This window comes from Polypterus senegalus, chromosome 12 (assembly GCF_016835505.1).
Source record: "Polypterus senegalus isolate Bchr_013 chromosome 12, ASM1683550v1, whole genome shotgun sequence".
Taxonomy (NCBI): Eukaryota; Metazoa; Chordata; class Cladistia; order Polypteriformes; family Polypteridae; genus Polypterus; species Polypterus senegalus.
This window is the reverse complement of record NC_053165.1, coordinates 154,901,000-154,928,097: the sequence shown is the minus strand read 5'-3', so window position 1 is coordinate 154,928,097 and position 27,098 is coordinate 154,901,000. Positions and strand designations below refer to the sequence as shown.

Genomic DNA, 27,098 nt, shown 5'->3' with positions numbered 1-27,098 from the left:
GGTGCTGCTAAGATTCACACCGTCAAAATGCCCCCAGCCTTGGCCCAACCTGCCCACACTCAAAAACAGAAAAAAAAAAAAGCACACTGGGAACTAAAGACAATTAAGAATATAAAGAAATTAAATAATATAAATGAAAACAATAATACCTCCCCTGTACCCCTACGGCGATATTATATTAAACATATAAACACAAACACCTCCACACAGCAGAGTCCATGGAAACAGCACCGGATCAAATGAAAGATGATGATAGCGAGTCCAGAGATCTGCACGCTGAAAGGGAATGAAAGGGGCAGCTCTAGGCTCGTGGCGGCCCTGGGCAGAGAAAGAACCAGTGGCCCCTTCGCCCGCCAATGTCAATATAGTCAATAATGGCCACGTCCGTTGCGGACACTGCATAGCCGCTTCGTGCTCATGACACAAGCGTTTAACTTATGATAAAGTTCAGGATTGCTCCTTCCTGTGACACAGCCGCCTTTCTCTTTCGTTTCGAATAACCAGATTCGTGTACTCGAAATCTCTTCATTTTGCTTAGATTGGGTATGCGAATGTCTTGTGTCCCCTATCCGACCAGATATTCACTATGACTATTGCGCTAACACTAATACTTTATTAAAACTAGGTGAAACATTAACTTGTAAGACGACTCGCCCACTTGCACTAGCTTCGCTTCAGCTGTCAGCTGTGTCGTTATTTTCTCTTTCTGTTTTATATTCAATATATATTGATGTGGCGGCCCCTTGGATTTAGTGGCACAGGTTGCACATGCCTAAGGCCGCCACTGCCTGTAGACACTATAAGGGTGAAGATGGATGGACGGTTCAGGAGCGCTCCTTTTCTTGTGGGGAAGCCAATGAATCCACAATCAGTCCTCAGCACACAGGTAGACAGACGATCCAGACCCCAACTACGAATACAATCCAGGAGAAAGCGATTAAATATGACTTAATTAACAGAATGCGGTCTGGCAGGTAAACGACACACAAAATACAATAAAAAACACTTCTTTCTGCCTTGGCCACCTGCCCTCCTTTTAAACTCCTTTGACCACCTCAGGGACTGCTGGGAGATGCAGTTCTCACTAATAGTAGCACTGCTACAACGTTTTGATGTCACATTTTTTGTCACGCTTTAAATCAGGCTTATTTTAAAACCTACATATTTATGTTTGGTATCATTCTTTTCAGAATTTATCAAACTTTAATGTGATGTTGTTAGATTTTCAGATTCGTAGTCCGTTTTTAAATTATAAACTAAAAAATATCAAGAACTCGCGTCCCTCGAGACGAGACTTTGTGCCAAGAGATTGAGATTTAACCACATGCAGGTCACATGGCAGCAGCATGGGTAAAAAAAAAAAAAAGTATTTGTTTCCCATTGTGTCACCGTTTAAGAGGGGGTTTTGGTTGAGCGACTGCATCTACTTGGCTATGCATTGAGACCCCCTCTTCACAACACGAGCAGCAGAGACCGAGGAGGCTGGCGCATAGCGCAGGCCCTTGGGGTTGGCAAGCGAAGTGAGCGGGGGGAACCCCCCAGTATCCTAATTTTATTTTATTTTTTTATTTTTTTTTTAGAAGTTTATTAATTGGATTACCCCTGGTGTGCCAACTCTTCTTTTGTTTCTGTTTCTCTCATTTCAATGTACCTGAGAATATAGAAAACCTGATAGAAGAAAAAAAAAGATAATTTGTTGCCGATTTATGGTGCTGCTCACTGCTACAGAAGAACAGCAGTTTAACTGGGAGGCATCCTTTCAACATATTACAGTGACATCTTCGGCATTAAAATTCTGGTGGCGCCATATCAGAACTTTTCTGCATGTAAGCAGACTTTTCCAATGTTAACACGAACCTACCTCACTAATTGGGTCAGTCCCTCTATTGCTAAAGAGGAGCAAAGTTTGCAAGCTCATGCACCTTTTCTGTAATAAAAATCAATCGAACAACAGGATGCTGGTCCCTGGTCTGTCTTGAGTGGCATCAGATTATTCTGATACTCTGCGATTTCATCATCACCTGACAAAACAGAACCATGGAAGCGTTTAAACACTAAGTGATGCTTCACAGCCTTCCACTGGCTCAGGAAAATCTATGAACTGCCTAAGCTGAAACAGCAGAACACCTCAAGTTTAGAGTTGTAAAGCATTAGCGTGAGAAATAAGAAGCCACAATCACATGGAAAGAACACGCAAGCGACACACACACTGCACACTGGGCAGCAGCGCTAAACACCAAGATGCCAAGTACTTGCCGGTCAGCATGAGGCGGGCGTGCAATTGAAAAAACAGTCTTGGACTAGCACTAAAATTTTGATTTCAGTATCAATGCCAGCTTTCGGACCTCAGTACCTGCACCAAAACAGTGCTGAAGCAAATAACAGATAACTCCCCCCAAATCCCTCCCTACTCTGCCGAACGCCACAAATGATTAACAGGAGTGCAGTCGGGTTTGGGATTGGCTCCAGCAGACCCCTGACCCTGTGGTAGGATATAGCGGGTTGGATAAGGACTGACCGACAGTCGGGTCTGCTCCTTCCCTTTGAGTGTTCACTGGGTTTATATTGCTATATATAGGGTGGTCCCGATCCAATTATGCAATTTTCACTATGCTATAACTTATTAAGTTTATTACATAGACCATTGAGAAGTGTGCGAACTGACGACATGAAGAATCGTCTTCGCGCCGAACCGGAATCGTCCCCTCATAAATCAAAGTCATCCAGACGATCTGGATCTGCATAATTAGATCTGGACCACCCTATACATTAAGTGGGGTAAAAGTTACCCCCCTTGGTGCTTCAAGCAAGATAGAATATATGTATTCTATTTAACAATCCTAAACCGACTGCATTAATGAATGACTGAGCACAAAGTGCTTGAAAACTACTATGTACTTCCAGTACCAAAATTAAAGAAATGCTAGTAACTGTTCCATTTTAAAAGTTGGGCTTTTCAATACGTATTCACTACCGCTATGCATTGCGCCCCTAACATACAGATCTATTCTTTCCGCACCAGGACTTTGCATTTCTTTGAAACAGGAGCATCATATTGCTAGCTTGTTTTCCCATAAACTGGAAGGAGCACAAACAGGTTTTATTGGCAGCTTTATCAAATTTTGCGTCCGCCTTCCATCTCAGCGAGTGAAAATAAAGATGCAGCATAACGTCTTGTGAACAAATTATTGTGTTTTAAACCAGTAATGGTGCCCTGGTGAATAATACACTTGACTTTCTTTCTCTGTACGTTTATCATTCGCTTATTCAGAGGTTGATGTGCTTGCTGTTTCTCGATCAGTTCTTCTTAAATCATTTGCAACGAGTGCAGAATGCAGCTGCTAGAATTCTAACTAGGAAAAGAAAAGCCAAACACATTTCTCCAGTCCTGATGTCACTACACTGGTTACCTGTGTCATTCAGAATTGACTTTAAAATACTGCTTATGGTGTACAAAGCCTTAAATAATCTCTCTCCATCTTATATATCGGAGTGTCTGACACCTTATATTCCAAATCGAAACCTTAGATCCTTAAATTAGGGTCTGCTTAGAATTCCAAGAGCAAAACTTAAAAGAAGTGGTGAGGCGGGCGGCCTTCTGCTGTTATGCACCTAAAAGTTGGAATAGCCTGCCAATAGGAATTCGCCAGGCTAATACAGTAGAGCACTTTAAAAAAACTGCTAAAAACACATTACTTTAACATGGCCTTCTCATAACTTTACTTTAATTTAATCCCGATACTCTGTGTATTCAATTCATTATAATAACTATTCATGGTGGCTCTAAAATCCATACTGACCCCTACTCTCTCTTCTGTTTCTTTTCCTGGTTTTCTGTGGTGGCAACCTGCGCCGCCACCACCTAATCAAAGCACCATGATGTTCCTACATTGATGGATTAAAGCCAAAAGTCTACATGACCGTCATCATCAAGTCCTGCCATGAGAGCCCTAAATACAAAGAGGACTGTTTTATTTATGTGAGGTAGCATCCCCAACGTGGACTGGGTGGTCTCATGGCCTGGAAAACCCTGAAGATTTTATTTTTTCTCTCCAGTTTTTTGTCCTCCCTGGCCATCGGACCTTACTCTTATTCTATGTTAATTAGTGTTGTCTTATTCTAATTCTTACTTGGTCTCTTATTTCTCTTTTCTTCATCACGTAAAGCACTTTGTGCTACAGTATTTGTAAGAAAATCTGCTATATAAATAAATGCTGTTGTTGTTCTTTTTCTCCACCCTAACGGCCCGCTTCTTCTCCTCTTTTGTCAGCATCTTTTCGCGTTAAAACTGATTAAGTCAGTGTTTGTGTTGCAATTACTTAGTACGTTAATTTTTCACTTAAGATGCCACTTAAGTCTTCAATCTGCCTCAAGAATGATTTAAGATATGAAGAGGCAGGGTGATGGCGAAGGTGGTAGGGATGACTTAAAGCAATATGTGTATATATATATATATATATATATATATATATATATATATATATATATATTGTGGCCCCCGGCCGGGCTCCCCAGGAGGACGTGAGGAGGGCTTGTGACCTCCCTGGGTCCTAGCGCCCTGCGCTCCAAGCCTGCAGCTGTCTCCTGTCGCTCTGCCTGGACGCAGACGGGGCTGGATTTGAGCTTTCGCTGTGCTCAGACCCAGACCGTCAGCGCGTCCAAGAAAAGAAGGAGGAACCGAAGGGTGAATGCCGGTTCCTCCGATAGGAGAGGGCGCGGCGCTGGGTGCGTGCGTCAGGAGAAGGGCCGTCCTCTGTGCGGGCAGAGGAGATCCCCTGGGCGGCTGGGCGAGCCGCCTGCGAGAGTGGTGCCGCGGACAACAGGCGGACGGGCATGGAACCTGCGACGGAGGACTTCAGCAGGCAAGTCAGGGGCTGTCGGAGGGGGCAGGAGCACTGCGGTACGGAGACCGGCAGGGCACTCGGGCTGAGTGTCCTGGCAGTGCTTCTGGCCCTCTTTTCCTTTTCCACAGGCCCGAAGCCCGGCGAGTGCTGAGGGCGGCGTCGTCAGGGACCTGCCCTCCTGAAACGGGCGCTCAGCGGGCTCCACGCCGAGAGGCCAATAGTGTCCCAACTGCGGGGAACAGCGGGGCGGGCGGCGCAGACCACAGGGGCGCGTTTGCGCCGGCGGGGGTGCCGTGTTGGACCCTGGGGGCATAGTAGGACCCTCACCGGGGACGTGCTGCCCTTTCGGGTTGTGCCGTTCGGACCCACGTGTCCTCGCTAGTACCTTTCATATCTATCTATCTATCTATCATCTATCTAACCCATATTTTCCTTACCTGAAATCCCGCATACAGGACAAACGGCAAAGAGTGGCATTTCTTTTTTTTGTTATTTATTTGCTTTGGCAACAGACAATAAAAGGGACGACCTGGTAGAGCTGTCATTCCTGCACCTGCCCACTGTATATATATATATATATATATATATATATATATATATATATATATATATATATATATATATATATATATATATATATATATATATATATATATATATATATATATATATATATATATATATATATATATATATATATATATATATATATATATATATATACTGTGGCATGCGGCTGGGGGTGCAAGAGGACGTGAGGAGGGCTTGTGCCTCCTCCAGACCGCGAGGGGGCGTCCGTCCTGGTTCTATTGGGAGCCACGGGTCGAGGGCATGGAAGCCCTACCCTGTAGGGGCCCGTGGTTACCGCCAGGCGGCGCCCCGATGCCGGTTCATCCCGTGTGGCCCTCGGCGGGTGGAGCCCGGCGGGGCGCTTAGAGGACCGGAGGAGGCGTGTGCCTCCTCCAGACCGAGTGGGGCGTCCGTCCTGGTTAGACAGGGGGCCTCGGGTACAGGGCTTTGAAGCCCAGCCCTGTAGGGACCCGTGGCCACCGCCAGGCGGCGCCCCGGTGCCTAATTATCCCGGGAGCCCTGCACTTCCGCCACACCAGGAAGTGCCGGGGGGAAGACTTTGTGTGGCACCCGGAGAGCTGCCAGGAAGACAGCCGACACTTCCGCCACGCTTGGCGTGGCTAAGGACGGAACACCTGGGGCTCATCCGGGAGCCTTATTTAAGGGGCCGCCTCCCTCCAGTCATTGGTGGAAGTCGGGAGGAAGCAGACTGAGCTGGAGAGCGAGGACAGGAGGCAGCCAGGAAGGCACTAAGGACTGTGGGCCTGGACTTTTGGGGAATTCGGTGCGAGAAGGCACTGGGGGTGCACGTGAGCAAACACCTTGTAAATAGTGTAAATAAAGTGTGTTGGGTGAAAACATGTCGTCCGTCTGTCTGTGCTGGGACCAGCTTTCACAATATATATATGTATATGTATATATGTATATGTATAGATGTATATATGTATATGTATATGTATATGTAGAGATCATTCAGCATGAGCAGTTTGGTGGTGGGTTAATGATTGTCTGGGGAGGCATATCCATGGAGGGTCACACAGACCGCTACAGGCTTGACAAAGGCACCTTGGCTGCCATTAGGTATCAGGATGAAATCCTTGGACCAATTGTCAGACCCTATGCTGGTACAGTGGCTCCTGGTGCACGACAATTCCTGGCCTCATGTGGTGAGAGTATGCAGGCAGTTCCTGGAGGATGAAGGAATTGATACCATTGACTGGCCACCACACTTTCCTGACCTAAATCCAATAGAACACCTCTGGGACATTATGTTTTGGTCCATCCAATGCCACCAGGTTGCACCTCAGACTGTCCAGGAGCTCAGTGATGCCCTGGTCCAGATCTGGGAGGAGATCCCCCACAACACCATCTGTCATCTCATTAGAAGCATGCACCGATGTTGTCAGGCATGTATACAAGAACACAGGGGCCATACAAAGTGCTGCGTACAATTTGGAGTTGCCGCAATTAAATTTTGGCAAAATGGACTAGCCTGCCACATCATTTTTTCACTCTGATTTTTGGGGCGTCTTTGAATTCAGGGCTCTGTAGGTTGATCATTTTCATTTCCATCAAACGATGTGGCATCCTTTCGTTCCTAACACATTACCCAGTCTATATCAATATAGATATCCAGGAGGATTTCTTTTTCCCATTGAGATCTGATGTGTTTTCAAAGTGTTCCTTTAATTTTTTTGACCAGTTTATCTATCTATCTATCTATCTATATCTATCTATCTATATCTATATATATGCACACACATATATACATACATTATATATATACAACATACATACATATATATATATATATATTTTATGGTAGAATGTTGGTATTAAAAAATACAACTTGAGACAACAAGGCTGAGAGTTGTTATAAACATTTTATTAGGAAATGAAATTAGGGAGGGAGGCTTATTACAGTATTTGCACTACATCCGGTGGGCCATAATGTAGAAATGTCACCATACATGCTGCGTATGTTCTTAACCCATTTTGTGGATTAACTGCAGCGTCCACCTGTAATCCTCATGGTGTACAAATACCCCTATGATGGCTACATCTGTGCCACAAGGTGCCCATATGACTCCTTCAATTTAAAGCTCAATGGGCTGTAAAAATACAGCAGACATACGCTGTCCACAATGGCAATGTAAAACACTTTAACACAAAAAAAACATTAACACAAAAATGGGGAAATCCAATGTACAACAAATAATAAACACTTTGTTTCTTCCTTATAAGGCTTACAAAGAACCAAAGAGAACACATCAGAACAGCAAATGCCTGCGGTTCAAGTGTTAGGCACTTTACTGCTAATAATACACAATAAATGAGTAACAGACGCCCGACATTAAGCCTTTCAAGCCCCTCTTCTGCAAAGTTAGCAAAATCTCTGCAACTGTAACTTGGTGTGTTGCTCGAGTGTGCCCTGAAACAGACTGGCAATCCACCCAATGTCCCGCCATATGGCCAGTATTGTGGGGAGAGGCACCGGATGTCCATGACTATTAGCTATGCATGTTGTGGTGCAGGGGGTACAATGGCAGCGATACTACCTTGCAGTAAGGAGATCAAGAGTTCACTTCTTGAGTCCTCCTTGCGTGCTTTGCATAGTGAGAAAAAGCACTTATATAAATGTAAAGAATTATTATTATTATTAACGGTCCTACTCCACATGGCTCTGAGGCTAGGGATCTGCACAGGCAATCGGAAGGTTGCCGGTTCGAATCCTGTAAATGCCAAAAGGGACCCTTGCTCTGTTGAGCCCTTCAGCAAGGCCCTTAACCTGCAGTTGCTCCATCCTGGGTATGACGCTAATCTGCATCCATCCCTGCATGTAGGCCCTCCAACCTGCAGGGAAAAACTTGGGGGTTGGTGGCAGAATTGGCACTCCAGCCACCATTAAAAACCTCATACTGTTCCACTCCATCTGAACTAGTGTGGTGCTGAGGTGTCACCCGTTGCATGGCTGCACTCGGGTCCTAATCTGGGATCCTGAGTTGGTTTGTCGCGTGGTAGGTGCGGCAATGCGCTGTATCAGTGTGTGCTCCTAACCTTTACTCCACATGACAAAGCGACTGCCAGATCTACAGCTTTAAGAAGTGCTTCATTGGACTGCTCGTATTCTTTTGGACTAGGGGCTCCTTTGGTTGTGCAAATGGCTCCTGAGGGACTGCATTAACCAACTTGGATCTTTAAACTAATAAAAGCTTACAACGGGATAGCATTACCCCATCCTTAAAACTGATAGAAAGGTTCTCAGCTTTAGTGGATAGTCCTTTAATCGTTTGTACCTTTGATAAACCTGCTTAGTGGGTCAGTAAAATAAATGTATCATCTTACAGAGCAAGTGGGGCAAAGCCCACCAATTTGTGAGCCTGTTATGAAGTAAAACTCGACACTTGGTTTAATGACCACTGGACTTTATTCAAGTTAAAAGAACAGTGTCATCTAAGCTTTACTGTCCTCAGAGTGTTAATCTTAAGGTAAGCAAATAAGGATTAACTTGTGCATTAGTTGTTTAAGCAGACGCTTTCATCATTGGTGCAAAACTCGGGACACAGAGGGGGTTATCTAAAGACTAGACATTAAGCCCGTTACAATAACGGGCGCTAGAACAGTATTGCGTAAACATTAGTAGGAACAGTCTATATTAAATGGCAAGGGACCTTGACCTCATTCTGTTTGTTGTCTTAATTTTTTTGTTAAAAATATTTTTGCAAGAAGCCTACAGTAAAATAATATTAAAAATAAAATAGACACGTATATGACAATACAGTAAGTATAATTAATATTGCATTAGTGTAACATTTTATAACAATCTGCAATACACAATATCTGAAGAAGATATTTAGGAAAATATTTTTATTTTTTTTACCTCAGGAAATTTTTCAATAAAATTTCATTATAGACAACATTTTTTGTAAACATTCTTGTTCAGGACCATCTACAACGTTGACAACGACATCTGTAAAACTTCTAACTCTTGATAATTCAACATATAACTGACCGTGGCTGAATGCTGGTTCTGGCAAGTAAATGGCAACTTTTTTCTAAGGTTTGCCCTTGAGCTTTATTAATTGTTATGGCAAAGAATAATGCAACTGGAAATTGTTGCCTTCTTATGGTAAAGAGTAAATTAGTAGAGGACAGAGCCAAATCAATACGGGGAATATTCTGACGCTCATTTCCTTTTTTACAATCGATCTATTTGCTCGTATTTTTCTTTGTCTTTCAGCCTTTCTTTAGTTGATGTTTACTCGCTGAGCTGACCGTTCTTCCAGGAGATGTTGCTTATATACGATTTGAGTGTCTGTGTCTTTTGTCCTGCTTGACGTGTCCTTTTTTTTTGGGTGGCATGTTGTTAGTAGATAGTTAGTTAGTAAACATGCACGGGGCAGTATGTGTGGCATCTCCCCAGTAATGGATTTTATGTGCGCGGCCGCGACTACCCAATCAGCACTCGCCCCAGCAATACTGTCCTTTATTTGCTTATCATGCACGGCCGCGGCTACGCCATTCACTGTGTGCCCAGCTTCCAGTGTGTGTGCGTCCACGGTCTCCCCATCAATGATGTCCTTTATTTGCTTATCATGCACGGCCGCGGCTACGCCATTCACTGTGTGCTCAGCTTCCAGTGTGTGTGCGTTCACGATGCCGGTCGTGCGGGTCTCACCGAGCCTCGCACATGCACACTTCACCAAAGACACACACACACGGACACCTGGACGCACACAGGGGTTTTATTAAAGAGGATAACACTGCAAGAGTGTGTGGGGCCTCCTCTGGGTTTGTTCAGGTAAAGTTGTGGTAAGGTGACCTCCAACAAGGGAAGTGGATAAAGGCACATATGCATGTAGAAAAGTGAACCCTACGAGAAGAACCTGGGAGTCATAGTGGACTCATCATCATCTACAGCAAGACTGTGGACAGAAAGCTAATTGGGAGTTAGGCTAGGGTAGAGGAGGAAGAAAGTCCAAAGAACCATGGCACACTGGCGCACACATCCCGTAAATAATATATGAATTAAACTGCAGGTACCCATACTATTATTACCACCCCACTTAAAAATACTCCAAATTAATACTATCCCTACATAAAACTAATAAATATTTTTTAATAAATCATATTAAAAGGTAGATATTAATGGTCTATTATAAAAAGTTGTGTAAAAGACTCTTAAATACATCCCTTAAAATTAAGACGCAAAACCTTATACCTATGAAATATATTTTAGGTTAAATATCACGAGGTGTGGAGTGCAAATCAAGGGAGGTTATGCTTAAGTTATACAGAACACTAGCTAGGCCTCACCAGGAGAACCGTGTTCAGTTTTGGACTCCATATTACAAAAAAAAAAAAAGACATAGCAGCACTGGAGAAAGTCCAGAGATGAGCGACCAGGCTGATTCTAGGACTATCAAGCCTCAGCTATGAGGAGAAACTAAAGGAGTTGAACCTTTTTTTACTTTCTCATATATGAAGTATAGGGAAAGAATTGTAATCGTCCAAATATTTGACCTCGAAATTTTGATGAAACCTCAACGAGTCCAATTTCCTTTCTCGTAGGGAAATTGTTGTAATTGTCCAAAAATTCGACGTCGAGATTTTGATGAATCTCAGTGTTTTAGACCTCCCCGAGTCTGAAAATACCATTTTTGGAATTATGTGTGTGTGTATATATATATATATATATATATATATATATATATATATATATATATATATATATATATAAAAACACGATAACTTCAGTACGCTTTTACTTAGGTCGACCAAATTTTTAATTAAGGTTTACTTAAGGTTTAATTAAGTAATTAGGTACAAAATATACATTTCTATGAACTTTTGAGTGATTTCTGCTAACCAGAAGTGGTACTTTTTTTATTAATTTATTAATTTTATTTGCAGTTGCAGAGTCTGATTTATTGAACTTTACTTTTATAATAATTGTTCAATATATTATTAATTTGATTTGTTGTTGGTTCTTTAATGTACATAATATAAAAATATAATCATTGTCTTGCGGTTTACTCCTCAAATATCCATCCCCATATCGGAGTATACGAGAAAGTTGAGGGGAGACCACTCCTGATTTTTAGTCTAAGCAAATGGAGATTAAGAGGTGACACGATTGAAGGGTTTAAAATTATGAAAAGAATTATTATAGTGGATCCCCGCTGTTACTTTAGAATAAATTCTGAAACAAAAACACAAGGTCAAGGTTGGAAACTTGTCGAGGGGAGATTTAGCACAAATATTAGAAAGTTCCTCCTCATGCAAAGAGCCACAGACACATGGAATAAGCGACCAAGTAGTGTTGTGTTGCACAACTGGGCTTTAGGACCCTTCAAAACTCAACTTGATGTTATTTTAGACAGTCTAGAATACGTTAGATAGGCTTGTTGGGCTGAAGGGCCTGTTCTCATCCCAACTTCTCTGAAGTTCTAATGTGCTGATGCAATCAGCGACTGGCCGGCGTCCAGTTCAAGTTTGCGCCATTAGTTTATCAGGATAAGCTCGGTCTCCCCATAACCCTGCCAAGGACAAGATTGGAAAGTTGGAGGATATTAATACACATAAAGTATCTAATTATGCGAACTACACTAAATCACGTGTGATTTAATACAATGTACTGTAAACAGACAGAAGCAGTTTTTGTGACCGTAAGCCTTACCTTTTACAGGTAAAAGAATGAAAGTACATGCAGTGCCTCTCCAAATCCTAAGCAATATATGTACAAAATGTACTGACTCAAAGCAAGACAGTTAAAAGTTTTAGCAATAAGGACCAGGAGATGAAACAATCAGGAAATAAGCCAAAAATCAGAACAAAAAGTATAAATTGTTAGCCAAAAATTCAACTACTATAAAAAATTTTAAAAAATAAAAAAAAAGAGCTGCACTCTAAAGCCAGGAAGCTAACACACTGGTGAGGCCTCATCTGGAGTCCTGTGGGTAGTTTCCAGGTCTCCAGGCTACAAAAAGGACATAGCAGCGCTAGATAAAGTCCAGAGAAGAGCGACTTGGCTGATTCAGGGCTACAGGGGATGAGTTATGAGGTATAAAGATTAAAAGAGCTGAGCCTTTACAGGAGATGAAGAGGAGACCTGACTGAAGAGTTTAAAATGATGAAGGGAATTATTACAGTGGATCATGATGGTGACTTTAAAATGAGTTCATCAAGAACACGGAGACACAGTTGGAAACTACTGAAGGGTAAATTTCACACAAACTTTAGAAAGTGTTTCTTCACGCAGAGAACCACAGACACTTGGAATAAGTGACCAAGAAGTGTGATAGACAGGAGAACGTTATGGACCTTCAAAACCCGACTTAATGTTATTTTGGTAGAATGAAGTAGACAGGCCTGCTGAGCTTTGTTGGGCTGAATGGCCTCTTCCCGTCCAGATTATTCTAGTGTTCTAGTTATCATCAAAAGAACTGCATACTAAAACAGGCATTATCCACAAACTAGGATGGGAACTTGGCCACCAGTGCCAACCCGTCACATTAACAACATCAGAGGTCAGAACCTCCTTGACCACACTGCCAGCAAGAGAAAGTTTTTACTTCCTCAAAATTTGCTTTATATAAAGTGGTTTTGAGCCAGATTATATTGTAAAATGGTATTAAAAAGTATGCATTATGTACAGTAATGTATGCAGTTACATTTTATTATCACTATTATTTATGAATAATAAACAAAATTGTGACAATCCGGTCTTTCAAGTAGTGGCTAGAAAATTAAAAGACACTTCAAACGTTCAAAGCTGCTCAAAAAAATCCCAGAATGCACCTGAACAATCCACCACATGGACATTTTCTTATTCTAATCATTTTATTTTCTTTAATCTTTATGTTGGTTTAGGCCCACTGACTCCAGGTATAAAACCGCAATGACGGCAGCGAGCGCTCACAGCGTCTTCAGGTGTGTAAAATCAAAGAAACAGGAAACACCCGACCATAAACAGAATATCTGGCAGCTACTCATGGGACTACAAAAAGCAAAATTATTCTAAAAACATTAATGTAGACGTGCATGAGAACAGCCAGAAATAAACAGATTTCCCTCGTGTTCATCAATACACCCGGAGTCCTATTTACTGCATTTGACTTCCTCATTTCAGTAATTCCGATGGGTGTGCTGAAAAACAAATCAATAAAACTGTAAATGCTATGATGGAGGACACTCACACCTAAGAGCTCAGATGTACAAGTGGGAGTCTCGCCGATGTAGAAATGAAAAATGACACCCATAGGAAGAAGCACAATGTATCAAATATACCAGAGGAAAGAATAATGAAACGGGTTTAAAAAGTGTTGGTAGACCGTGGTCTGTTATTTGTAAGGTGCACCACCACCACCATCACCATCCAGATATAACTTAACTGTTAAGACTTTTTTATGTGTATTTAACTCATAATGAAAGAATTCACTGCTGCTTCACTTTCACAACCCACTAGCAAACAAGTGTGACAATCTCCTCAGAAAGGCCTGTAATGTCCCTGGCACAAAAAAAGAAAAAAGCTGACATGAGATCAGTCACAAGTGGCCCCCCCCAAACCACAATGGCGACGTATGAAGCACCTTCAGCCACCTCTACGAGTCCTAAAGTTTGCAGACCAGTCCAAAAAAATAAATCTCATTAAGTTATATCCTCCAGGGAACTCAAGATTACTAAAAGAGGACCTGCATTATCATGCTGGTGGACCAATGGCGACTACATGACTTCTTTTCCCCTCCGTCAACCAAGGTTTACATTTCTAAAAGAATAAAGCCCTTGTTCTGCTTTTATGCGTTGCTTGGACTCCAATCCCTCACCTTCATTTGAAAGTTAAATTGTATTCAAAGCAGCCATACCGCCGGTGTTCAGAGACAACTACTTGTTGCAGTAAGAGAGCACAGGTAGGTCTGGTTAAAATGTCAATACTGGAGCCCATGTAGGTATTTAGTCAAGTGACACACTCCGCCTGGTGCCCATGATCACAAACTCATTTCACTTTCACTTGATGATCCGTTTCTTTTTTAAATCTCATGACTCACATGGATAGGAAAACGACCTGTCCTTACTGATAATCCAAAAGGTTTGACTTGTGACTCAGTCGGCTACACCCCAGTTACACCCTTCTCCTTTGTGCTGTCACCATATATGAGGTGTATCACGATGATGGTGGTGGTGACAATAACAGCAAGTGATTTGCACACATTGCCACATGTTAATGCTGCTTTGAATTCCAACCATTTTCTTCACTGGAAGTTAAGATAGCCGACTTTAAATATGAATGATGTTTAATGGTATAGATGATTTTTTTTGCAAGTGTCTAATTTGACCTATGGATTGAGTGTGAATGTTAAAAATTGACTTATACATACAAACACACGGTAGTGTATTTATTTTTTGAGCCAGTGCTGAATTATTTGAGAGGCTGATTATATAATATACTGTTCCTGTTACATTGGGTCATAAAGTGTATTAGTCATCAATCAATACTCGCCATCTCTCTTCTTCCAGGCAGCAAAAAGGCGGACGGGGAAATCAACAAAGTCATTTACTCCGTACCTCAGAACCTATGAGAGTCAAAGTGACATCCATGGCAATATGGTCTGCTCATGAATACTGTGTTCCTAATTAAGTAACAAGTCGGTACCAGTGTAGTGTTAAGGGGCGTCCATTTCAGTTCCCCTTTGACTCCAGTATATGTATTGTAAATGGCCTCGTCCCTGCATACCTTAAGGAAGAACTACCTAAGCACAGGAGTGTATTTTGCCATCACAATATTCTTATTATGATTCTCAGGATAAACTACACATCTGGGAGAGGATCTAATTTCACTTGAACAGTAAAGGGTCCTTTTATGTTGATATCCATCCATCCATTATCCAACCAGCTATATCCTAACTACAGGGTCATGGGGGTCTGCTGGAGCAAATCACAGCCAGCACAGGGCGCAAGGCAGGAAACAAACTCCGGGCAGGGCGCCAGCCCACCGCAGGGCACACACACATTGATCAGTGTCAAAAAAATAAATAAAATCCACTGGGATTCAAAGTTATTTAACAATAAAAATGAAAACTTCCAACGGGGAATACTTTTTATAGGCACTATATACACAGTATGTTATAAATATAATATTGTGGCCTGTAGGGGGTATCTCATGGCCTGCTAACCCTTGACACAACTTCCCGGATATGATTTGGTGCACATAAATGGCTTTAATTTGACAACTTCCTTACACCCTTCTTCATTCACAACTAAAATACAAGTCTTTTTCACTCCACTCCCGAGTTTAGTCTCGCTCCACTCCCGCCTCCGATGACCCGAGTGGATGGAGGTGGCCCCGGGCGTACTTGTGTGTTAAGGAGGGATCACTCCCAGCAAAGGCATGAAGCTCGGTAAATAGGGACACCTCTCCCCTGCAGCTCACCCTGTCGAGAAGGAGGCCCCACAGGACTACAATTCCCAGCATGCCCTGGAGGCAGATAAATTGGCATACTGGCCTAGGAATGCTGCCAACACAGCGTGGTGAGAAGAGAGTGGGTGGGTGGATAGGTAAGTAGGTAGACAGATAATATCAGAGGTGATAGATAGATAGATAGATAGATAGATAGATAGATAGATAGATAGATAGATAGATAGATAGATATTATGAAAGTCAACAGACAGATAATATCGGAGGCGTTAGATAGATAGATAGATAGATACTATCTATCGCCTTTCATAGTATCTATCTATCTATCTATCTATCTAATGCCTCCGATATTATCTATCTGTCTGTTGACTTTCATAATATCTATCTATCGCCTTTGATATTATCTGTCTATCTATCACCTTTGACATTTATCTATCGATCCATCACCTTTGATATTTATCTTATCTATCTGTCGATCTATCTATCAATTGCCTTTGATATTATCTATCACCTTTCATAGATAGATAGATAGATAATATGAAAGGCGATAGACAGATACTATGAAAGGCGATAGACAGATACTATGAAAGGCGATAGACAGATACTATGAAAGGCGATAGACAGATACTTTGTCTGTCTTTCGCCTTTCATATTATCTATTTGTCTAAGGGGAAATTCACATGCTGCTGGAAAGGCTGCCACTCGCGGCGGCGCCCAAGTCGTTTAGCCAAGTCACTCTTGGGAGGCTATATACCCCTGTCCATCCACTGCACTGGCCTCCCCGCTAGGTAAGGGAGCAGGGTTTGCCCCACCCCTGCTGTCAATATATCTCTCTCTATATATATATCTATAAAGTCCAAGCTGTACAGTATGTGTTTTTGTGATCAGCAGTGTTGCGCTTTCCTTGACAATCTATGCCGTGCTCCAGGATTACAAATCAAACACTGTACAAAGATGAATCTCCCCTCAGTCAGCGTGTTTACATGTACACACATAACCAAATTAAGGTGAATAACCCAATTAAGGCAGAAACCTGGCTTCTTGAAAATCCACGTTTACATGAGCAGGTGATCTTCTGGAGTTCTCTTTTGTCAAAACACTCTGACATCATTAAACAAAAAAAGAGTTAAAACATCATCGTCGGCCCGTGTGAATTCTAAAATACGCCTGGTGTCTTTTCATAATTTTCTTGTGTTGCAGAACTATGTATAGTCAAACTGATGCTTATTTATAGGTTTCTGTTACCAGATTGAACTCTGCACACTCTTTTCAATTTTGGTTGTGCCATGGAGCCCCACAAAGAAGCGGCATACCAGTATGTGTGGTTCTTGACTTGCACCCAAGTGCAGCTTGAATAACAACAACGCAGGTATTTCTACTTCTGTAACGTATGCATTGCATTAAGGTTACTTGTTACCTTAAAAATTAATCAGACTAGATAACATGCATTACTTTTAAATTGTTAGCTTACAGCTCTTGTGATTGTGTCGCCGAGTTTAGCACTGTAAGTTCAGCTCATCAACACAAATTTAGCAATTATGACATATTGAAACAGATGACTTCATGGAGGAGAAGGAAAAATGTGATCACCTGAACATTTGCCTCTGGAAATTGACCTTTGTGGACCCTTCTAGCCGTTGCTGCTGAAAGAAATTGCAAAGTAAAGACACGAACAGGCTGACCGAGTGCAATGAACACACGCAGACTACAAAATTCTTAACCCGGTTAAGGGTTTACATGGTCACATAATCAGGTCATTCGCAGAGAAATCTACAGTACGTCTGATAATCAGGTTTCTCGGAGGCCAATAACCTGATTTCTCTTACCCAGAATAAGGGTTTGCATGGCATTTTGGGAATCAGGACTCTGTGAATAACCGACTAATTGAAGCTCATGTAAACACACTGAATGTAGTTATGCCTAACGATTTTTGAACAGCAGTGACGCTTTAGCACGGAGATCCAGAAGCCCTGACACTTCAGTGACAAGTCGAAAGTTGTGAAGTTCTTGTACAGCAAACCGTATCAGCACAACAGGTGTAACAGGGAAGCGTCATGCGGGCTGATGTTGCATACCTACACAGTATCATAAATCAGGAGGTTTCTCCTCCTTCTGGTATCTTTCCCAGCACAATGAAGCATTTTCAGTGGTAACTCAGCAGACAAACCTGAAAGGGTGCAGAGTGCATATTGCAAGGTGCCAGGGTTGTATTGTAAAGGTAGCACGGGGGCAACTGAAGGTCCGAAAGATCCAACAGCTCAGTTTCTTGTCGAGTTTTTGTTGAAGCTCAGTGAGGCATCCAGCAGAACATACTTCAAGCTGATTAAGTGGAAACATCTCGATAGCCTATGGTCTCAGGAAATTTTCAAAAGTAGCAATTATTCCGTAAGCCAGAACAAAACAGAACAGATTCTGGGTTTTGGAGCCCACATCCAGGATGCCAGCTGTACACAGACCCATAAGTAGGCATGCTCATATATCGGATTGCATGACCCCTGTGTAGAATGTGCCATACCTGTGCCTGAACTTGAACCCTCGACTGAATGGGGATGTGTGCCATTCTTGAACTTGGCAGACTATTTTCATAAATAATCTTCCCCTGGGCTTACAGGCAACAACGTCTTTCAGGAGGGTGGCAGACGGCTAGCAGCTCCCAGCTTAGCAGAGAACAACCGCGCCAACTTGTCTCAGGGCTTATTCTCGTTAAACAGGCTTTGCATAGGACGGACTCGTCAAAAAAAAAAAAAAAAAAAGGGAGGGAGGCGAGGCACAATTTTCACTGTAGGCGTCACCACATGAGGAATAAATGCGGGCGTCAAATGCAGTGGATTTTAACACCGCCATCATGATTACCGTTTTTATTTTTTTTAATATTCCGCAGTCTAACAATCTGCTCGGAGGTAAAATAATGAGCTGTACTGTCAAGTGTTAATATGTGATGACTCATAAAGAGTAAAGCAAACATCTTCTAGGTTTTCTTAAATGGCATTCTTAAAGAAGGCAGGACCCATTTTTGACTTTTGAAATGTCACAGCTCCAGTCACTCCTAAACGCTCCTCAACTGCGTTGCGCCCGAGGTACAAATGCAGTCGACATACAAATTTAAAACATCTGTTGTTCCCAGCAGAAGTGACGCATACTGTTTGTTTTAAAGAAAGGGAGAGATTATAGCAATCACTACTAATTACCCGCTAATAAAGTGGAACACACGTGCACTCGAACCTGAGCGCGCTCAAAGCCGGCTCGGTTCTCGCCAAGTTTTATCAACGCACACCACGCACATGTGGTTGACGGGGGACTGACAGACATCTTTGGTGGGATAGGAAATTAAGCAACCCAGATGTGCAGCTTACTTTACATCAACAAGCAGCAGATGTTTCAAAGGCTTTCCACTGGAGCTCTCCGTCTAAGCTCCGCTTTCATTAAAGCTGTGGACGCCAGGCTTAAGTTTCATTTAGTCTTGTCTGTTTGGTGCATAATTATACTGTAGATCTACAACGAACATAAACACTTGTGATACTAATATATATATATATATATATATATATATATTGTTGTGGATGCCAGGGGCGATGACCCGGCCGGGATGCCTTGGCAGACCGGAAGTGGGCGTGCGCCCATCTGGGATCACGTGGGGGACCTGTTGCCCCAGCACATCCGCCACACCAGGAAGTGCTGGGGGGGGAAGACTTTGGAAGACACCCGGGGAGCTGCCGGGAGGACAGCCGGCACTTCCGCCACGCTAAGGCGTGGCCAAGGGATGAATGCCGGGAACACCTGGTGCTTATCCGGGGACAGGATAAAAGGGGCCGTCTCCATTCATTCGAGGCTGGAGTCGGGAGGAAGAGGACGAAGCAGGAGCAGAGATTGTGGAGGCGGTCCGAAGAAAAGGCATTGAGTGGCCAGGACTGTGTGTTGGGGTTTGTGCACTATTTGGACTGGGTCTGAGTGACCATTTATTGTATATATTTGTAAATAAAATACGTGTGGTGGTGACAAACAACATGTCCACTTGTCTGTGTCCGGGTCGGCTCCACAATATATATATATATATATATATATATATATATATATATATATATATATATATATATATATATATATAGATAGATAGATAGATAGATATCTATGGTAGAACTATATAGATTATTCAAATGATGCAGTTGTTCCAGGGTGGAATTATTCTTCCATTCTCTTTATTCCCCTACTGCAGGGCCACACTGTCCCAGTAGCATTTCGGCAAACCAGGATACAAGACTGGATGGCAAGGCAGTCAATCAGCGGCCCAAATTAGAGTCGCCAGTTAATCTAATACCAGGAGATTCACTCGAAACAGGCCACAAATATTCTGTTGTAACTCCCATTAGGATGACGCAATCTGAAACAAAAACGTACGCCCTATAACTTGACGTACGTGTAATCGATTCCATGTGATGCTGGAAGTGGTTTCCGTTTTCTGCCAGACACATTTCGACGCAGCGCTCCATGTTCCTGAACATATCCGGTAAGCATCTCGGGGTGGAATAGCAGCAATTTCACGTTGGATGTTTTCCTTCAAATCTTCCGGTAGACTTTTTCCTTTGAGCAGACCCCAAAGGAAGAAGTCTGGTGGTGTCAGATCTGGCGACCGTGGTGGCCAAAGCCCTTGTTGCCAAACAAGGACTCGATTTCTGCCATGCTCTTTGCCGACGTGTGACACGTTTCTCCAACTTGCTGAAAGTCGCCTTCTGTTAACGCACGATCATCCAGTTGATTCTGACATCGCTTAAACGAATTGGTGACCCAATAGGTCCGCACCATGAAGTAAGTCTTGTTTAATTATGCACACATCACTCCTGTCCTCTATGACTTGCACTGGTTACCAGTTTGTTCAAGAATCAAATATAAAATTATCATCATCACCTTTAAGGCCCCTCATGATCTGTCTGAGCTGCTGCTTCCTCACACTCCTGCCTGTGCATTAAGATCTTCGGCCGTTAACTTACTCACTGTACCTGAATACAGTTTAGTGACTATGGGTGGCTGAGCTTTCAGTGCGATGCCCTCTAAAATCTGGAATATTCTTCCTCTAAGTCTTCGCAACGAAAAATCTAATATTCATTTCAAACTCCTGTTAAAAACACATCTTTTCAATGGATTATTATGTAACTTCTACTGTCTTGTTAATGTTTGAATTGTAAAAGTGTCCTTGAGTATATGAAAGGTGCTACAGAATTAGGGTTAGGGTTATTACTATTATTATGAAGACGCGCTGCTCAATACTGTGCACCACCATTCGGATGAGCAGTCGAGCGACTGAATGAAGGGGTATGGGCGGTAGGCACCCAGGAGTTGCAAACGGAGGCTAAACGTCACAACTGCTATCCGGCGCCTACCTCATCGCGCCCACGCTGGGGAATCCCGGCTTGTTCGAAGCTCCATATACTGAGGAGCACATTGCATGATGTGTTGTCCTAGTGAGAGTTATTAGAGAATATTCGGGGCCTCTTTCGAGCGAATCTCCCTGTACAAGTCTCCTTCTCTCTTGTTAGCACCACAGCTGCCCCCAGCTCACTAGGATTATCTAAATGAAGTCTGCGACTGAAAAATCCTGTAATGTCCTTCAGGTTCAGTGACCAGAGGCCAAAGAATGAACCAAAGTCCCTGAAACTGTACAGTCCGGTGCACTCCCAAAAGGGGACCATTGAGGTTTTGTAACTTCTGCTCCTGCCACATTTAACGTTACTGACAATCGAGGCTTGGCCAGATCTTCACGTGAATGATTTCAGGCTCAAGCCACTTTCCGCTTTTGCCAGAGTTCAACCAATACTGAAAAATTCACTGAACCACATCTCACCGATTTCATGAACACTTTTGAAGATTTCTGACACTATTTTCACGGATGAGGACGCATTACAAGTGTTTCCTCCAAAACTGGAGCACAACTTAACCACGACAGTGACCATTAAACTGGGTACAGCGGTAAAGGACATTTTCATTAAACTGTAACTTTCGTTTGGTCTGTTTGGTTTGAACTTTTACTGTTAAACTTGTTTTGAAATGTGTGCCAAGTAAATGTTTGAAGTCTTTACATTCATTTTGTAAAAGTGAACATGGTGGAGAAAGGATGGATGTGAAAGGCACTATCCTCTCACCGGCCACTTTATTAGGTAGGGAAAATATCCAGTGAGCAACAGTTCTGTGGGTGAAAAGGCATTGTTTGATGACAAAGGTCAGAGGAGAATGGCCAGACTGAGCTGAGCTGATAGAAAGGCAACAGCAACTCAAATAAGCACTCGAGTTGTGCAGAAGAGCATCTCTGAACACACAACACGTCGAACCTTGAAGCAGGTGGGCTACACCAGCAGGAGACCACACCGGGTGCCACTCCTGTCAGCTAAGAACAGGCAACTGAGGATGCGATTCACAGGGGTTCAGCAAAACTGGAAAAACGTCACCTGGTCTGATCTCAAATCCTGCTGGGACATTCAGATGGTAGGGTCAGAATTTGACGTCAACAACATGACAGCAGGAATCCATCCTGCCTTGTATCAACGCTTCAGGCTGGTGCTGACGGTGTTAAGGCGTGGGGGATATTTTCGTGGCACACTTTGGGCCCCTTAGTACCAACAGAGCATCGTTTAAATGCCACACCCTACCTGAGTATTGTTGCCGACCGTGTCCATCTTCTGATGGCTCCTTCCAGCAGGATAACGCACCATGTCACAAAGCAAAAATCATCTCAAACTGATGTCTTGAACAAGACAATGAGTTTACTGGACACTAATGGCCTCCATAGTCACCTGATCTCAATCCATTAGAGCACCTGTGGGATGAGGTGGAACGGGAGATTCGCATCATGGACAGATCTGCAGCAACTGTGTTATGCTATCATGTCAGAGTGGAGCAAAATCAGAGGAATGCTTCCTGCACTTTTCTGAATCAACGGCATGAAGAATTATGGCAGTTCTGAGGGCAAAAGGGGGTCCAGCCCGGTGCTAGCAAGGTGTACCTAATAAAGTGGCCAATAAGTGTATAATAAATAGGCAGAGAGATGTAAAAGGCGCTATATAATAGACAGAGGTGTAAATGGTGCTATATAATAGACAGAGGGATGTGAAAGGCGCTATATAATAAACACAGATGTGAAAGGTGCTATATAATAGAGAGAGACGAGAAAGGTACTGTATAATAAACAGAGATGTGAAAGGCGCTATATAATAAACACAGAGATGTGAAAGGTGCTATATAATAGACAGAGAGACGTGAAAGGTACTGTGAATTTCCCCTTGGGATTAATAAAGTATCTATCTATCTATCTAGAAGGACAGAATCAAGGACGTGCACCTGTGGGACACATTCCAGGCTCCAATTAGACAAGCAATACCACCATCGAGCACAGAGGGCGCTGTCACTAAAACTAAGCACCTCCCCTTTTCCATCTGCAGTTTTGAAGCTCACAGACAGGATAACATGTGACTCAGCTTCTCCTTCTCCCCTAAAGCCCCCCTCACTCCCCCCGGTATTGGCAGCATAACAATCCAGAATCCACCAGAAGTTAAGGTTCATTCTGAACCATTGGTCAAAGAGGATGGAGCGTTCCCTCGGCTACCGTAATTTACTTTTCTTCTGCTTAGGTCAGTTTTGCCGCCATGTGTGCACTTCATTTTCACTCTTTTCAAGTGCATCATTAAATGGGCTTACCAGTTGATACCCCAACTCTTTATTTTTCCTAACATCTGTTTCTTGAACCCTTTACAACAGACAGATAAAAAAGACCAACTAAGACTGTTTAATAAGTTTTGGTAACTTTCTACTTTTTGATATACTTTGTTGACTAAAGCCTGCCTGTGCGTATTAATCTAGCAAGGAGGATGGATATAGTAAATATCACCACGCGTAATCAGTCTATTGTCTGCTCCGGATAGGAAAAGTGATAACATGAGAGCACACAGCTTTGGCATGGAGATAAGAGGACAAGGGGATGAGGGAGTTCTTAAACTGTTCATTTATTGAAACCAACCAGGAAAAGCAGAACTAATTGCCCACTGGGAGGTGGTCTGGTTTTACTTGTCTGATGACTGAACAAAGGCCAAGGGGCTTTAACACATACTTGGGTCTTTTTTTTTTTTGTAATTCTCAAGGGCACACCCAGGTGCTGGAGTGGTCGGCTCCTTTGTTTCCCCAGGCTCTTCTCTATTGATGTGTACAGCTGTAGCACATCTAATCGCATATTCATCCCAGGGTCAATCCCAGATTTTTTTTTTTAATATTTATAACGACTAACCTTTTATAAGAAGAGAGGAAAATAATAATGCTGACACAAAGAGCTACACCCGATATCAGGGTAAATAAACAACCGATCAGCAGAAACTCTGCCCACCCATTAGCAGAAGGTGCCTTATGTGTGTATATAGGAATGGGACACACGCCCCCTGCCTTTTTTTTTTTTTTTGAGTTACTGGGCCGTGATTTTCTATTGTATATTTAAGGTACAAAGCGCACCCTCCTTTTCCCCACTCATTCCTAGTCATGTGAAGAACAAAGAGGCCAATAGAAACCCGGACTGGTGAGGTGTGTTAACACTGCAGTTTGACGCCTCTCTGTCGTATCGTGACCTGCCAATGACGACTGTAATAGGTGGGTGGGGGAAAAAAACCTTAATTTCATTAGAGCTTCAGAAAAAAGCGACAATAAACATTACACATTAAAAAAACAACACTACATCAAATTATTTGAGTATCGACTAAAAAAGAAAACCGCTCCTTCCCATTCAAATCCTCGGTGGACAATGGCAGTTCTGTTCTGTCAAAGCATGAAGTAGAGAAGTGCTGCACACTGGGATTTCCGTGGTTTGTTGGAAAACGTGCATAATAATAATTATGATTATAAACACCCGTTACACAAGTGCGCAACACACGTTTGAGTCCAAGGCGTCCACACACCTCCCGAATGTTTGAGACAGCAATAAAAAAAAAGATAATTCGTTCACTTCTCGTTTGTCACATTTTGAACATTATTTCTTTCGCTGCTATCCCCCATTGAAGGGACTAAATGACTTTGACACTCACCATGCAGCGCCACCGCTTCATACTGCCACTAATCTATTGGCCATTCACAGACAAGACGTGACAAAATAAAAGTTCATCAGGGGAGACCACCGCGGCAGCCGATCGCAACACTCGTAGGGAGTGCTGCCAGCGACCGGTTTAACCAGCTCGTGTGCCAGCCAGGTGGTATCTCTGGTGTGTGACAGGTCACATGTTTGGGGGGGTAATTAAATGGACATGCAAACAGCTGATCTTTCCGTTCACTGAAGGCGAGAATCCCTGATTCAGCCATCTCACGGCTACCGTACCATAACGCCCCCTCCGCCACCCCCTCCCAAATACACACCGCTGCACAAAAGCAGGTGCGGCCGCAAATATAATTTTCCACATTCAGCATGTTATTATCGCTATTAATACTGTCATCTGATTTCACATATCCTACAGCAATCCCAATATAATTATTTTAATATACGAAGGCCAAGTATTACCCACAAAAAGCCAGGGCTTTGTTGACATCAGTCAGTCAACATCAAATTCCGCGGTCCTCCTCCTCATCATCACCACCACCACCCTACACCTAAACACTCAGCACTTGTGTAAACGGGTCTTTAGTTAAGACATTTAGCTCAAATTTCTAAATCTACAATGGACGCAGGCCGTAGGTTTACATTTTAGGCGTTTAGGGTTTTCCTTTAATCTGATTACAATCCACAATTCCTAAGCAGGTGCGGAATTTTATATAACAATTCAGTTAAAAAAAAGGCGGCCATCTGAGAATGGTGACAGGACTAAACGGCAGGTTGCTGTACATGCCAGCCAGTCGCGCCCCCCATTTTAAGACATTCAGTAGGAGCCGGCGCATATCCTCATGGAAGTGTACGTTTTGGTGGAAATGCCTCGTCTAACCCCTCGTACTGCACCTGCATTAATCAGACGGCTGTCCATTACGGTGCCAGTGGAAATGCCACGTCATTTAAATACGAGGCAAAATGCCATTCCGTTTATCAACGTGAACTGCATGATGCGTTTTATTGTTCTGACTTGATAAGTGTGGAATTTAATTTAAAGAGCCTGCGATAGGAACGAAAGACTCGACAGAAGGACGACCAGTGTAACACCACCGCACTGACACAGCACACCAGTTCACCATTGGCTGACACCCCACCAAGCCCCCCGAATCAACCGTAAAACGAGAATCAAACCCTTACCTGCCGAGCCGTAACATCTGGAAAAGACCCACGTCAGGCTGGCGCAGATTTTTGCCCGGTTGAAATCGTACTGATCCAAAGGCTTAATCTCCGGAACCAGGAAAGTCTTCCTCATTGCATTTGAATCCACCATAGCAAGCCGAAGGGGAGGGGAAGTGGGGAGAAGAAAAGACCGAGAGGGAGGCTTGCGTTTTCGCTGCGGAGTTCACAGCCGCCGCTGGCTGGCAGGGAGGGAGGGAGTGAGTAAGCGAGCGCTATTCCATGGAGCAGCCAGGCGGCACGGAAATAAAAGCTGAAGGGACTAAGGCGGGAGAGGGGAAAGGAAGAGACGGACGCCAGAGCCCGTGCGAACAAAATCCGCTCCCCGAAGCGCGGGTGTCCTTTCTTTCTAGAGCGTTGGCTCTCTCTCTCTTTTTTTGTTTGTTTCCTCGTCTTCGCTCCTCTTCACCCAACGCTCAGTACGCCCATATTTCCTCCATAGAGCTGCTGTATTGTGCTCAGGGAGAGCGCCGCTGCGCCGCGTCTCAGGTGCTGCGTCATGTGATCGCCGGTGGCCAATCGCTGACGCACCGAGGGCGCGGCGTTCTCGACATTCTAGAGAAGGGTACAGGTACATAGCGGGAAGGTGGGACTGGCAGGTAGATCCAGGTACGGAGGAAGAGCGCGCTGGATTGCGCGAAGAAGGAAAAAAAGTGAATACATTGTGTGGGAAAATCGGGCAACTGAAAACAAAATGGGCAACAGGGACCAAAGGGGAAATTTAATGGTACAGGCATGAGGAAAGGAAAATGTACTTCTTAAAACTGGTGTAGCTACCTTCTTTCCACCCACCTTAATAAAAGGATGAGCCTCTGTGTGTCCATCCTGCCGCATTTCCGTCCTTCCCAAAAGAGGGCCTATCACAAAAAAATGTAATTGTAAAACGCATTGTATTTGTCATTCTAATAGATGAATTAGACTAATTCTGTACCACATGGCATATACCAGAGACTGGATTGCATGGTACACTGATGTCTACATTGATTACTTAGAT

At 43.2% G+C, this 27,098-nt stretch overlaps 1 protein-coding gene across 3 annotated transcripts in view; it reads right to left on the bottom strand.

Moving 5' to 3' along the window:
• The window catches only part of camsap3 (calmodulin regulated spectrin-associated protein family, member 3), a 169,440-nt gene extending 142,829 nt beyond the window's left edge, over positions 1 to 26,611 (bottom strand). For all 3 annotated transcript variants that reach the window (XM_039770377.1, XM_039770378.1, XM_039770379.1), the window contains exon 1: positions 26,066 to 26,611. In XM_039770377.1, the coding sequence (XP_039626311.1) occupies positions 26,066 to 26,198 (133 nt within the window). In that variant the 5' untranslated portion in view covers positions 26,199 to 26,611. The remainder of the gene's footprint in view (positions 1 to 26,065) is intronic.
• Positions 26,612 to 27,098: the final 487 nt, after the last annotated feature.